Source organism: Astyanax mexicanus, chromosome 4, assembly GCF_023375975.1.
Source record: "Astyanax mexicanus isolate ESR-SI-001 chromosome 4, AstMex3_surface, whole genome shotgun sequence".
Taxonomy (NCBI): Eukaryota; Metazoa; Chordata; class Actinopteri; order Characiformes; family Acestrorhamphidae; genus Astyanax; species Astyanax mexicanus.
In genome coordinates, this window is record NC_064411.1 from 8,730,412 (window position 1) to 8,745,241 (window position 14,830).

Genomic DNA, 14,830 nt, shown 5'->3' on the forward strand with positions numbered 1-14,830 from the left:
GTTGTCAACAAGAGAGCCTTAAAGTGGACTGAGAAGCCCAAAGAGTTAGAAACGAGGGAAACGCTCCCTCGTAAAAGTTCAGTTCTGACTGAGGTTCTGCTGCTGAGGTGTGCACGAGACTCCGCTAGCATTAGCCCCATCGGCTAACAGCACTCCGGTCAGCTAAAGTTCGCTTCCCCAGTGGACTGAATCAGCGAGACTGAGTACCAGGTACAAGTGCACCGTTTTCACCTCCACCCTCACCAGATAGCGGTCTGAGCTGCCGCGAGGCTCAGACTTCCTCTGGCAACGCTGGATTTCCCTCTCAGAGGCAAGACTGCAGCTCTCTACTCCATTCCACTCCACGGACCTGAGTAGGCCAAGTGTTTCTTCTGGCGCGAAAGTTCGCGAAGCGGCCATTTAGTTGAGGCCACAACGTTCTCTACAAGCAGCTATTCAGGCCTGCAACGTACACACACACAGACACTACAGAAAAAGGGGTACCCCGCATTTATTGTTTATTTGTTTTTCTCTAATTTTTTCTGAGTAATAACTGAAACCCTAAATTATCTGTCTCAAAGGTTTATTGAGTGTGGGCCCACAATAAGTCTGTTTTGATCATTAATAAGTCTGATACTTATCAATCTGGTATATCTGAAACTGCAGGGGGTAGTATAAATAACTATTTGTGTTTAATATGCCCATTGTTTTGTTTAACTCACTTTATATACTGGTTCTGTGAATTGAAACATCTCTTTTGAACAGCTAGATTGAGATAACTCCAGTATATACTGGGCTGGCTGGATTTTAAATAAATATACTAGCTACAGTTAAAGTCATTTCTATGGTTTATTTTTTATTTCTATTATAGGCTGTGTTTTATTTTGCTAGATCTAGTACAGAGTCACATATTGGATGGTTTAAGTTTCTTATACTATTCACACAAGTTACATATAAATGTGGCAGATGTAAGGTTTTACACATAGGGCTCAAGGTAATAACGGGTAGCAGTAATTAATTCCATATTATACAAACATTGTCTAGCAGCTCATTAATTATATGACAGAGCACGTACCCACCTAACTCATATAGCATAGCCTAGAGTTAAGGGGCACTACATTAAGAAAATGGAAAACTGGTAGAATCATCACACACCAGATCTCTAGTAAGCTTTTGTCTAAGATTATCATTTTATTACGTTGCTCTAGTCTGTATGTTTGTGTATGCTCCCCCTAGCTTCTAAATTGTAGCTATTATCCTCTACAAGAGTTTGTACTATTGTATATTGTTGTGTTTTGTATGTTGCTAAAAACAAAAAACTGATAGGTGTTTAAACTAATTATAATTAAAAAAACTATTAAAATGTATAAGCCTGTGGTGTTTTTATTTATTTTTACACATACCAAGTCTGTAAACTACTTTACAGTTCACATTTCTGTAACCTTGTCACGTCTTGTGCTGTTAACTCCTCTGTCCATTCCACACCCAGCTCTAACGGAGGCTCTCAGTCTAACAACTACACTACCCAGAATGCACCACCCGCTGACATAACGCACACACCTGATCACGTGACACCTCACCTGCTTCCTCCAGGAAGTCCTGAATACTGATTACTGGCACTATAAAAGAGCACTCCACACAAACACCCACGCCGCGTATTGTAGGTTCTCCTCTTTACAAAGCGTTCTATATCTCTTGTCTCAGCTATTTTCGTGTATGACCTCTGATATTGGATTACCTGTGTATTACCTGGACTGTGTTTTCTCTACTGCCTCTTGGATTATCTCTGCTGCTGGATCTCTCGTGTTTGAACTCTGGACTGTTTCTTGGTTATGGTATGGTTTTGTCTACATTGCTCCTGTTATTGGTGATTACCTGTTTTTGTGTACCAATCACAATCTACCTTTGTTTATTATATAATAAGCATTGTTTTATCAGTATCTGTACGTGTCTGCATTCTGTACATACCATGACAAATCTAGATAGACTGGGAGATAAATTACAAACAAAATACAAACATCAACCAGAAAATAATTTGTAATTAATAATAATTGATAATTATTAATAATTGTCTTTGTTCTGGAGCAGTTGATTTATAAACTGTGCGTTTTACACTGTGTCAGTTTAGTATTAACAGGTGTATGACATTTTAGAAATTTAATTAGTTTAGCATTATAGCAAACCTATTTGGGTTATACCCATCTTATGGGGGGTGGTCTTTGACCAGTTGTAGTATTTCTCAAGCTAACAAAGAATTTTTTTTCCTTAAAATACACAGCACATTATTATAAATAACAGCTGTCTGCGCCTGGTTTTGCTGGACCTGAAATTCTGCATGGTACATTTTATCAGTGTCATGGTGAGCACAGAATGTAGACACGTGCAGATACTGATAAAATTGTGTTTATTATAAAATAAACAGATGTAAGACGTAGTCAATACAGAAAAATGGGTAATCCCCAATAACCAGAGCAATGAAGACAAAACCATACCATAAACAAGAAACAGTCCAGAGTTCATACACGAGAGATCCAATGTCAGAGGTAATCCAAGAGGCAGTAGTGAAAACACAGTCCAGGTAATACACAAGCAATCCAATATCAGAGGCAAAGGCAATAATCAGCGTCGAGAAAAACAAAGGCAAGGTCATACACGAAATAAACTGAGACAAGAGATAAAGTAACGCTTTGTAAAGAGGAGAACCTACAATACGCGGCGTGGGTGTTTGTGTGGAGTGCTCTTTTATAGTGCCGGTAATCAATATTCGGGACTTCCTGGAGGAAGCAGGTGAGGTGTCACGTGACCAGGTGAGTGTGTGATGTCAGCGGGTGGGGCATTCTGGGTAATGTAGTTGTTGACCTGAGAACCTCCGTTAGAGCTGGGTGTGGAAGGGACAGAGGAGCTAACAGCACCAGACGTGACAATCAGCAAGCTCATAAATTTGCCAAAACTCTGTGATTCATGTTTAGAAATGGGAACCAAATACCATGTCTCCAAATGTGGTCCTGTATCAATATCCTACTAACCATTAAAAATGAGGTACAACACGTCCATCAAAATATCAGTTTATTTTATTCTCAGAGAGAGCATGAGAGCGAACCCCCCATCCCTCTCAACACACACCCCCTCCACCAACACACACACACACACACTTTCCATGCCCATTCCTTTGTTGCAGGATGGCGTGAATGTAATAAAAACTCTTCACAGCTCTGTAAAACTTAAAATCCTTCATTTTGACACCACGGTATACAAACTGTTGGTGCTGGCAAGTCATGTGACTACCGTCAAAATAAAAGTCAGCTTGTACAATTTTAAATGTAAAAATGGAAGATTTAGTGATCATAGCGAGGAGAAGTTCAGGTTTAAAAAGTAATTTCACTAAGTAACGTTATTTGGCTTACTGATTTAACAGAAAACTTGCTGTTTCACTGTAATAGTAAACACAAATGTTAGCAAATTAAAATATATTTAGCCCTGCTGTTTTTAAGAAATCCCAGTTAAACCATTAAACAGCTGCTCCTTTGCTGATACTTTAATAATAAAATACAATAAAACATGAATTTGATGACAATAAGAAGAATCATCACACTTTGAGCAACTTGATAAAAGTACACAATTTAACAGAATGGATTAAACTGAGAAGAAACAGAATAGAAGAAACTAACATTTGTGTAACAGAGTTAAAGACACTACAAAAATAATTTAAAAAAATACATAAAATAATATGAATCCTTAGAATATTATTATAATTATTTTATCCTTTAGTGAACAAAAGAGACTCTTGTTATGTTTAACACTCCTGTTGGAGGTTGTTTGATGTGTTGTAACAGTAAAAAGGTCATTATTTTTCTGTGATTTTACTATGAACTACAATTCCCTGCACCAACAAGAGAACTACGTGTTTTATTTATTAATTGTCCCTCCGCGGCCCCCGTAGCTCCGGAGGAGCTTGAATGCAGCGCAGGAGGAAAACAGAGCTGAGGAGCTCCGTGAAAAAGTGCTGTTTTAAGCAAAAATAAGTATTTTTGAGAAAAGTTACTGGAAAAATGAGCTCTTATATCAGTTCTAGTCACTCTTCTGTGCATTTTTAGCGGGTATTGAAATATATTTTACCTAATAATTAATTATTTCTGCCCCGGTCGGGTTATCAGCTCTGAGGTACAGCCGTTTCAGCGCCAAAGCACTACATGTGACTGAGCCTGAAAATGTGTGTTCATGTGCTGTATTTACTCTTGTTTCATATTTTATAGATATGTGTGCAGCTGCAGATGCTTAATAATCGGCTGGGATTATTTTGGTTGTGTATGTGCAGGTATGTTGTGGTTCTTTCTCAACGTTTTGTTCTGCTGAACCGACTACTATAGTTTAGATTTTCTGCCTCAACATGAGCCTAAACCCCAGCCTGAACTACAGCCTGTCTGACCCGATGCATGAACTCGGGCTGGCGAGAATTCCCCCGCTGTTCTCGGGATCTGTCAGGTTCAGCAGAGGAAAATGTTCTGTGTTTTAATGTAATAAATCACACTGTGATTTTTGTGCTGATCCACCAGTTACAGCTTATCTGCGCGTTTAAAGCTCAACGCATGAATTAATTGATGCGCTGCGCAGGTCAGGCAGAACGTGCGGGATTGAGTCGGTGATATGTAGGAGATGTATATGCAGTTGCAGACACTTAATAATCTGCTGGGTTATTTTTTTGGTGTAAATGTGTAGAGAGAATAAAGGCAGGAGGAGAGAATGAGACCTGCCTCTCCGTCTGCTCTTTAACAAGCATACTAGAGCAGCAGACGAGCTGCTACATTTGGCTTGAGAAATATTTGGCATTATGATGTAAAATGCATCAGAATAAGTGGATTTCTAAAAATGTGTCCACAATATCTGACATAAATTTGTTAAATGACTCTAAACAAGACATCACATATTACTAAATTACCAATGTTTAAAAATGTAGTAGATCCTGTTAACTAAGTCTGAGTTTTTAGGAATTTTAATGGTGAATAATGTCTAAACTTTTGTCATGTAATAACTAGTTGAAGCATTAATTAACAATTTTACAATGTTTCTTACTGTTGTAAGCACAGTTGACTGATGTAAACTAATTGTTAATGTTACCTGTATTTAAAATATTTTGTTACATATACAGATATGTCTAACAACGTGACTTAATGTTTAACAGAAGTAACATTATAAAGAAAAAATATTTATTTCAGCTGCTGACAGCATGTTTTATACTGTACTATTCCACAATAGTACAATTTATTACTTATTTTATTATCTACATTATTTCATGCATTTATAAGTTTAAAAAAAAACTTTAGTTTTAAACACTGGCTGTATTTGGAATGGCATACAACTATACTGCATACTGCACTAGTATGTACTGCATACTACACACCGCCCAGTATGTAGTATTCGGTACTCCAACAATTTTGATTGTAGTAACCTACACGCTCCCGTGACACACCAGTCAAAGCTCTGTCAGCACCCCCCCCCTCCGCCCAACCCAAAATCATCGACAATCGCGTTGTTTCACTGTAAACATTGTCATCTGCCCATTGAGGAGACATCGCCCAACCCTAATTACTGTCATTGTTTAAGATGCATGAAATATTTTATAATTTAGTGTAAAGGAAAAGGCTTCGGACATCATTGGTCACATGATCAATGTAGAACGAATCAAGCTTCGGCACCGTGATTCAAACCACTGCATGTTGTTTTTTCGGCACACGTTTCTTTATTTCTTTCTTTCTTTAAGTTCTCAGTTTCTAGTGAGACCAGAACAGAATTAAGAGTGTCTGAACAGTGGGAAGTCCTCATAAAGGCACTAAACAGGTGGCTGGAAGACCACCAGCGCCCCCCTTTTTATGGAAATATGAAGATGTCCCTGTAGTTTTATCTGTATAGTTTAACTCAGAGACTGTAAAAAAAGATGGAAGCCGTGTCTCCGTTCCCATTCATTCAATGAAAATGAAGCCAAAATCTTCCGCCATGTTGGCGATCCTGACACCCGATTCTGCGCAATAGTGACCAGAGGAGGGAGAAAGACTGTGGATAGCAACCTACTCATTTGAATAACCCCGCCCCTGAGGGCTGCCTCGCGGTCACAGACTGCAGAGCGGGGCGGAGCGGAGCTGTCGGTCTGTTATTGGTCCCGCCCATAACCAGCCCTTTTACAATAACCACACCTTTTTTGAATAGAGCTGAATAACGTTTTAAAAAACGAGTTCTGTGGGGATATAAAATTTTGACAATATAAGCAGAGGTTACTGTTGCATTTAAATAATGGAGGTAGAATAGGCTCAGCATCAGCAGCAGTGACATATTTCCGCTTTGGTTTATACCGGCACTCTTACTTCCTGTTTGCATTTTTAGCAGCGAGTACTACAGGATATGTGGAGTTTATAGCGAACGCAAATGCAATATTATATCGGAAGGTAGCCTGTGCTCCTACATGGGGATCTGCCCTATTTTATCCCTATTCTGAAAGCAGCGTGAGATGCATGCTTTATGATGAATTTCACCAGATCAGCGCTCCAGCGCTCAGATAAATACATGGTGTCTCTACAAATGTAAGTAATTTTCTCCTGTATTCCCACTCACCGCTGCATGTGTTTATCAGACTAGTATGTTTTAGACTCTTTTAAGTTGTTTTCCAGTGTTGTTTTTGCCTGTACGTTATGTAATGTAAGACCTGACCGGGTGAAGCTACCATTAGCTCATCGCGCTAATTTACCGGGTAAGCTAACACGCATCTAGCCGACTTACAGAGTACCAAACGCGGCTGCAGTGCTGAAGAAACCCCGCTAGGAAACTAAGATAACCCGGCCGTCCAGTATTACAAAACCTTTAACTGTTTTAAGTCACTGTTAGGTATAAGTTATTTAATGTGTAAATAGTTTAACTGTTAGACTGAGTAACTGTGATTTAATGTGTAAATAGTGGAATTAAGCGCTGTTAGCTCTGTTTCTAATTCAGATTATTTTGTTCACAGTGATGAACACGGGCCAGGAAAGATGAACTCCGGTCAGACCTCCTTTTATGTGTGAGTTTTTTATGTGTGAGTTTTTTTCTGTGAATTTAATAAAGTTTTTTTGCTTGTTGTGTTTTTAGTGTCATTATGCTTATTTTAGTATCACATCTCAACTAGTGGGTATGGGTAAATGTCACAATTATTTGCAAATAAAGAAGTTTATGAAACATGTTATGTTTCTTATTTATGCAACTAAAAGGTAAAACTGTGTGACACGTAGCTTAGTTTGTTAATTTAGCTTTGATGGCTTACATAAAATATTTGTTATATTATGGTTTCATTACTCATGCATTTCTGTAAAGCAGGTAATCAAAAATAAATTAAATATAAAAATAAAACTGACCATACTCGGAGTATGAAGTGAGGGAAAGTGTAAAAAGTAAAACAGGAATATTAAAGTTAATCTGTAATATTTGGGTGAGTAAAAAGAAATATCTGCCGTTGCTTTAAGATTTATCCTGAGGTAAGTGGTTAATAACTTTAGTTATTAGTAAACAGAACTCACGAGCACAGCACGCTAGACGTGATGCGGTATGCTGACTCCAGAGCGTGTCCCGAACGCGCTGCCTCATAATATCCTTTATGTGTGAAAACGCTGCCGAACAAGGGAGTCATTGCCTTTGAAGGCAATGACTACCTAGGCAGCTGTCTTCGGATTGGACCGCATCTTATATCTTAACAAAATGCAATAATGCAAACACTGTATGTAAAATGCCATTGTTTACAATGCACTTATAGCTAACCGGAAATGAGAATGCCGGTATAGATGAAGGCGGAAGTCTTACGTGCATAGAGCCTATTACAGTATATTAGAAAAAAAAAAACGTGATTGAGAGTTGTCTGTTTTGCCATTGAAACCCATGGGGATGGGTGGAGTTACACAGCTTTCTGCAGCCGAACAGCAGGGGGTGCCCGACCTGTGGTGGCTTCACTTTTGAGAGATGATGCTCTGTCCAGCTATACACAGTCTATGGTTTAACTGATTTAGGCAGTTCTGTTCAGTTAAATGACTTGCTTTTAGTTTAATATTCACTGGCATTTTTGTCTTTTCCAGAAATGAAAATATTCTCCTGGAATTCACCACCAACAACCAGGATATTTATCAAAAGATCAAAGTTAAACTGCTGAAAGAGGGGAAGCACAAGCCATCCTGAAGAATCTGGAGAACACACAAAAATAGTTTGCTACATTTAATAGACAAATAAAGCCAAGTCCCGACATGGAGAAACATCAGCACTCTGTCAAGAGTTTTACTAAACAGAGTGATCTCAAAAAACATCAGCGCATTCACACAGGAGAGAAACTGTATCACTGCTCAGACTGTGGAAAGAGTTTTAATCGACAGAGTCATCTCCAACAACACCAGCGCATTCACACAGGAGAGAAACCGTATCACTGCTCAGACTGTGGGAAGAATTTTAATCAACAGAGTACTCTCAAAACACATCAGCGCATTCACACAGGAGAGAAACCGTATCACTGCTCAGACTGTGGGAAGAGTTTTACTACCCAGAGTGAACTTAAACAACACCAGCGCATTCACACAGGAGAGAAACCGTACCACTGCTCAGACTGTGGGAACAGTTTTAATCAACAGGGTCATCTCAAACTGCACCAGCGCATTCACACAGGAGAGAAACCGTATCACTGCTCAGACTGTGGGAAGAGTTTTACTACCCAGAGTGAACTTAAACGACACCAGCGCATTCACACAGGAGAGAAACCGTATTACTGCTCAGACTGTGGGAAGAGTTTTAATCAACAGAGTACTCTCAAAAACCACCAGCGCATTCACACAGGAGAGAAACCATATTACTGCTCAGACTGTGGGAAGAGTTTTAATCAACAGAGTACTCTCAAAACACACCAGCGCATTCACACAGGAGAGAAACCGTATCGTTGCTCAGACTGTGGGAGGAGTTTTACAGCACAGAGTGATCTCAAAAAACACCAGCGCATTCACACAGGAGAGAAACCGTATCACTGCTCAGACTGTGGGAAGAGTTTTACTGAACAGAGTAATCTCAAAAACCATCAGCGCATTCACACTGGAGTAAAACCATATTACTGCTCAGACTGTGGGAAGATTTTTACTACACAGAGTAATCTCAAAAATCACCAGCGCATTCACACAGAAGAGAAACCGTATCACTGTTCAGATTGTGAGAAGAGTTTTGCTACACAGAGTCAACTTTAAAATCATCAGCGCATTCACACAGGAGAGAAAACTGTCCCAAATTTGTTCCACGGCAATAAAAAGCGCAAATCGTAAATCTTTCAGACAGAACACCTTATCCTACACAAATGTTTCACTTTGTCACTTGGGACACGTTCCACCAGAAACAAACATGAACTGAATTTAACAACGGATTTTACATATTCAGCAAAATGAATCTGATCCAGATGATGTTTATTGAAATTAATGTTATGTTTTCTCGTATGTTTGATATTCCAGGACATTCACTCGTTGATGTACTTTTACTCTTTTCTAATATATATTTATATATACATATATGTAATGCTGAAACTATTTTACCAGTAAACTTTCATACATTTTAAATTCTAAGCTCTGACTCATTGGTCATCATTTCGTGTTCATAACACTAACTTTACCAAGTGCAGATGCGGTCACTGCACTGCCGTGCCGACTGCAACCGAGTGTATATGCTGTCAGGAGGCTAACGTGGACCATTTGCTCAGAGATCTTCCCTGCAGAACCCTGAGCAGAACTTTTCAGATTCTTGTCTGAGAGCAAGACTTTTTGGAGGTGTTTATTCTCTCTCTGTGTGAGGTCCATGCAGAAACCCTGCAGCCCGTCAACAGCAGGTATTGCCATCCCATAAACTAGCCTGTTTATATACATTTAAATATTTAGCATGTAAAGTTCAAAATTCATTAAGACTGATTGTTGATAAACCGTTCAGTTTGTAAGTTAAAAGGCTTGCTGGGTAGCTAGCTTTATTTAGCTAGTGTTAGCTAGCATTGGCTAGCTATCTTAAAAAGGCTAGCATTAGCTATTTAGCTCACTAACTTAGCAGGCTAAGTAGCTAATGCTAGCTTTGTTATCTGTTAACTGTCAGCAGTGTGTGGTTTGGCTCGTTCCGTGCAGCTCACAGCTGCTGCTTTTATAGTAACTCCAGTCGGACGGTCTGTACATCCCAGCTGTTCAGAGTTAAAATTAAAAAGGAGGAAAAAAGCCTCGGACTTCAGCTTATTTGTCCAGCGAACGACTAAATTAATGCTCCTGACTCAAAAACCCTTTCCTCCATAGTCTTCGTGTAGAAAATGCTCGCTACTAACCCTAGCATTGCGGCTAACCCTATAAAATTATACTACACCCAGTATTGCTTCACCCAGGGGCAATACAAAGGTGCCCTCTTTGCATCTATTTTTGGTTTGGCTTTTATTATCCATTAAGGAACCAGTGTAGGCTAATAGTTATTTATATGTTAGGCGTTGGAGAACCAACCTCGAGACATCACTTTCAGCGCTGGGACAAGATGGCGCTACACTTACTTAAAAAATTACGTTTAGATTGCTTATTATTTTAATTCAGTTTTACTGACAACTGTTAAACTTATTTTTTTAAAGTAAAAACTCATTTTGCGAATTAATTACCTAAAGTAGCTAGCTAAAACATTCCACACTGAAATAAAGTAGTTAACATTAGCTAACCTAGCTAGCTAAAACATCCCACACTGAAATAAATTGTTAAAACTACCTAAAGTAGCTAGCTGAAACAGTACACACTGAAATAAAGTAATTAATATTAGCTAACCTAGCTAGCTAAAACATTCCACACTGAAATAAAATAGTTAATATTAGCTAACCTAGCTAGCTATAAAGATTCCACACTGAAATAAAGTAGTTCAAATTACCTAAAGTTGCTAGCTGAAACATTCCACACTGAAATAAAGTAGTTAACATTAGCTAACGTAGCTAGCTAAATTTTTTCACTCTGAAATAAAGTAGTTAACATTAGCTAACCTAGCTAGCTAAAACATTCCACACTGAAATAAAGTAGTTAACATTAGCTAACGTAGCTAGCTAAATCTTTTCACTCTGAAATAAAGTAAACATTAGCTAACCTAGCTAGATAAAACATTACACACTGAAATAAAGTAGTTAACATTAGCTAACCTAGCTAGCTAAAACATTCCACACTGAAATAAAGTAGTTAACATTAGCTAACCTAGCTAGCTAAAACATCCCACACTTAAATAAAGTAGTTAAAATTAGCTAACCTAGCTAGCTAAAACATTCCACACTGAAATAAAGTAGTTAACATTAGCTAACGTAGCTAGCTAAATCTTTTCACTCTGAAATAAAGTAAACATTAGCTAACCTAGCTATCTAAAACATTCCACACTGAAATAAAATAGTTAATATTAGCTAACCTAGCTAGCTATAAAGATTCCACACTGAAATAAAGTAGTTCAAATTACCTAAAGTTGCTAGCTGAAACATTCCACACTGAAATAAAGTAGTTAACATTAGCTAACCTAGCTAGCTGAAACATTCCACACTGAAATAAAGTAGTTAACATTAGCTAACCTAGCTAGCTAAAACATTCCACACTGAAATAAAGTAGTTAACATTAGCTAACCTAGCTAGCTAAAACATTCCACACTGAAATAAAGTAGTGTTGTAGAAATGAAAATGAAAGGTGGGTCCGCACCCACCTCTCGCCTGGGCTACAACTCCCCTACGTGTTCGTTGAATAGAGAGTCAAGACAGATGGAGTGAAGTTGAAAGCAAGCCAAGTATTTATTACAAAGTACTGGATCCAGGAGAACATACAAAAGAACGGTTATCCACCGTCCCAGCATACGCTCTGACCCCCCTAATCATCTGACTCCATGTATATACCCCAAAATGACGTGAAACCTGCTGACGAGGCGTTGCTAAAATCATCTTATGTCAGCATGCATGGTGTTACGTGTTAGCGCTCAAGATTCGCTGATGCTTTGGCCTTGAGTGTGAGCAGCCAGACAGTACGGCATTGTTCAGTAATTTGACAGTGTTGCACTCCCTGTGCGCGTGCCCTCCTTAATTTTGACAGGTGAAGGACTTTACGTGCATAGAGAGAGAAAGACTCTATTGTTTGTCCAAAAGTCTCTTGTATTCAGCAAGGTCATGCAGAATGCACTATCTGATGATTTAGTGAGAAAAACACGTAGTCATACAATGAGTTCAGTGAGGCGTTAGCGGCGCGTGATTCGTCAGCCATATAATAGGTCTATACGTTAGTAAACCCCCTTATGTATGTATCATGTGGGTTAGTTTGTCAGACTAAGGTCTGTGTCAGTCACATGCTTGTTAAAAACAATGTTTCACTATATGGTGGTTAGAATATGAAGAATATATGTTGGTTATTTGGTTAGTTTTCTATATAAATGTGTAAAAAATATACTGTGAGTAATAAAATGATCAAATATAGTGTGAGTATTGGTTAATGCATATAAAATAATAAAATACAAGGTTTCACACAATGATTATGTAATTTTAGATACTAGGATAAGTAATCATGATTGTGAGATGTTTGTCAATACATTCAAGGTAAAACAAGGTTTCTTCGTAAGATTTTCCACAATTCCCCCTTTCGACGTATCAAACAGATACGTCGACAAACCGTAATTCCTCCAAATCATGTATTTACATATGTTCAACACTTGAAAACATGTGTATGAACATTTTACTAAAATGTGGGAGCGAAAACCTGTGAGGCAGCCTTCCAACCAATTTTTGACAGGAAAAACTCTCCCACGACCCCTCTGCCTCCCAGGCGGTCCAGGTTAACCCTATCAAAGGAGGAAGTGACATCATTGCCTTAAAGTCATCCCCAAGACTGGTTGGTTTCCAGCATTTCCTCTTGCTCTTCCTCACACTCCAGTATAGGCCGCTCCCTCCCCATTATTGTCTATTGTGTTTGTTTTGAGACAATGGTCAGTGTTATTATCATTATACCCATGAGGGCAACGGTTATTATTATCTGGAGCCATATTGGAATAACCAGAGGAAATGCTGGTCCGTTATAGGTCCGTACTTTGACCTGTCCCACCCCCTTTTTCCGTACCAAGCCATTATTAAACCATAAATGTGTTTTCCCTCTAAGTTTCCCAGTATTTAATAAACTTGTTACCTATAGCCCTATATGTGTAAGTGTTAAGGTTACAGAGTGTATTATTATTTTTTTTTTTTTTACAATTTCTTTTTTTTTTTTAGAGTTGAAGGCAAAGCAATGTTCAGTACAACCTGTAAAAGAAAAATAATGTGTTCCCCCCCTAATTTAGCAAATCACAGTTTATAACCCTATATGTGTAAATGTTAAAGTTACAATGCGTGTTGTTCTTTTCTTCTTTCTTCTTGCTTCAGGATTCTGAAGGTATACTACCTCAGCTCCACGTACGAAGAGCTTTATTCTGGCTCTTGATGTCTGCAATATCAGTGAATGAAAAGTATGAGTTGGTGTGTGATAAGACTATGTGTGTTTTTTAATGAGATGTGTTAAGAGTCTCTGTATGTAGTGTACTTTGACGCAATCGAAACGTTGTTGAATGAGTCACTCCCTCAATTCCTCTACTTGGTCACAGCCAGGCTGTGTGCTGCTGCGCTCTGAGAAATCTTTTCTCTGCTGTGGCCAGGCCAGGCCCGTGCTGCGGGGGTTCTGCTGCCCCTCCTTCCTGCTGCGGCCTGGTGAGGGTACAGACTTTTCAGCTGTCTCGTCTCCTCCTGCTTGCTCTCTAAGCGATCTCTGTTGCTGCACAGCTGTAGAACCCTCGCCTATCAGTTGATCTGCGTACGTTGTTCTCTCAGTCACCTGGAAAGGCTCAATCCAGCCATGCTCGTTCCCCTTTCGTGCGTAGTGGCGGAGGAGCCCTGACTTTGTGTCTGGACTGGTCCACCTTTGCACCACGTTCTCCTTCTCCCCCTGTGTAAACAGATCTGAAACGAGACTTTTGTATTCGTTATAATCATGTTTTAAGGTTCACTATTCATTTTGGAAGTTTTTTAAGGCGTCCTCCGTGTCTCCTTCCTGCAAGTTAAAATACATGGTTAAAATACATTTATCACACTTAACTTGAGCTCTAATTTCCCCTTGCAAGTTAATTATTTCATATTTAAATTTTGTCTGTGCACAGATTTAAGCCCAATTTTGTTTTCTAACCTTCTTCAGTTGTCCTGATTATCAGTTATATTCAATCATGATCTTTACTGTCAAAAGTGCTTTAAATCCATAGCATTTAGTCATTTCTTTAAATCCCTAACTTTTAGGAATTTTCAATTTTAAATTGCAACATTTAATTATCATCACCATTAATTACTGGCTTTTACCTTACTTTTGTTCACATCCCTTTCCCTTTTAGTGTAACTGCTTCCCTGTGGCTCTGTTATATCCAAATTAGATCTTACGAACACTACTAATGTTCACCACCCAGTTTACCACTAGACACACACTATTTCTCGTGCATGCGTACACTCACAAACTCAAACACGTCCACTCTCACAAACACTAACCAAGCTAAAGATCACACACCTCAACTCTGCAGCATCATTGTACAGACCATATTTTACTGCTTCACAGCACAAAACTGCTGCTTTAAACGCACCTGCTGTTAAACCTCCCACTGAATGCTTCCTGCATATCTTCTTATATTGTATTGATAATACTATATAGATAATAAATAAGGAACAAACATTTGGAAATATATCTAAATCATGTTTTTTTTTTATATATAGCTCCATGCAAAGTTTTAATGATCAGCTGCTCTATTCTCCCATTCATCTCCACACTGATTGATAGAATATCAGGGCCCA

At 38.7% G+C, this 14,830-nt stretch overlaps 2 protein-coding genes across 3 annotated transcripts in view; both read left to right on the forward strand.

Annotated features, from left to right (window-relative positions):
* LOC125801498 (zinc finger protein 239-like) overlaps positions 1-14,830 on the forward strand; it is a 154,288-nt gene that overhangs the window by 52,330 nt on the left and 87,128 nt on the right. The window contains exon 1 of one of the 2 annotated variants that reach the window (XM_049478289.1): positions 6,937-7,024. The exons of the other annotated variant lie outside the window; for it this stretch is intronic. The gene's annotated coding sequence lies outside the window, so the exon portion shown is untranslated. Of the gene's footprint in view, positions 1-6,936; positions 7,025-14,830 lie in introns of those variants that run through there. 2 annotated transcript variants of the gene reach the window in all.
* LOC125801346 (zinc finger protein 436-like) lies at positions 6,909-9,578 on the forward strand. The gene is made up of 2 exons (XM_049477915.1): positions 6,909-7,024; positions 8,067-9,578. Exon 2 carries the CDS (start codon positions 8,232-8,234, stop codon positions 9,207-9,209), a length of 978 nt encoding a protein of 325 aa, XP_049333872.1. The 5' UTR covers positions 6,909-7,024; positions 8,067-8,231; the 3' UTR covers positions 9,210-9,578.

Bases quoted from the DNA above. Each gene is read 5' to 3' on its own strand.
- LOC125801346 (XM_049477915.1), top strand. From the start codon at position 8,232: ATGGAGAAACATCAGCACTCTGTCAAGAGTTTTACTAAACAGAGTGAT.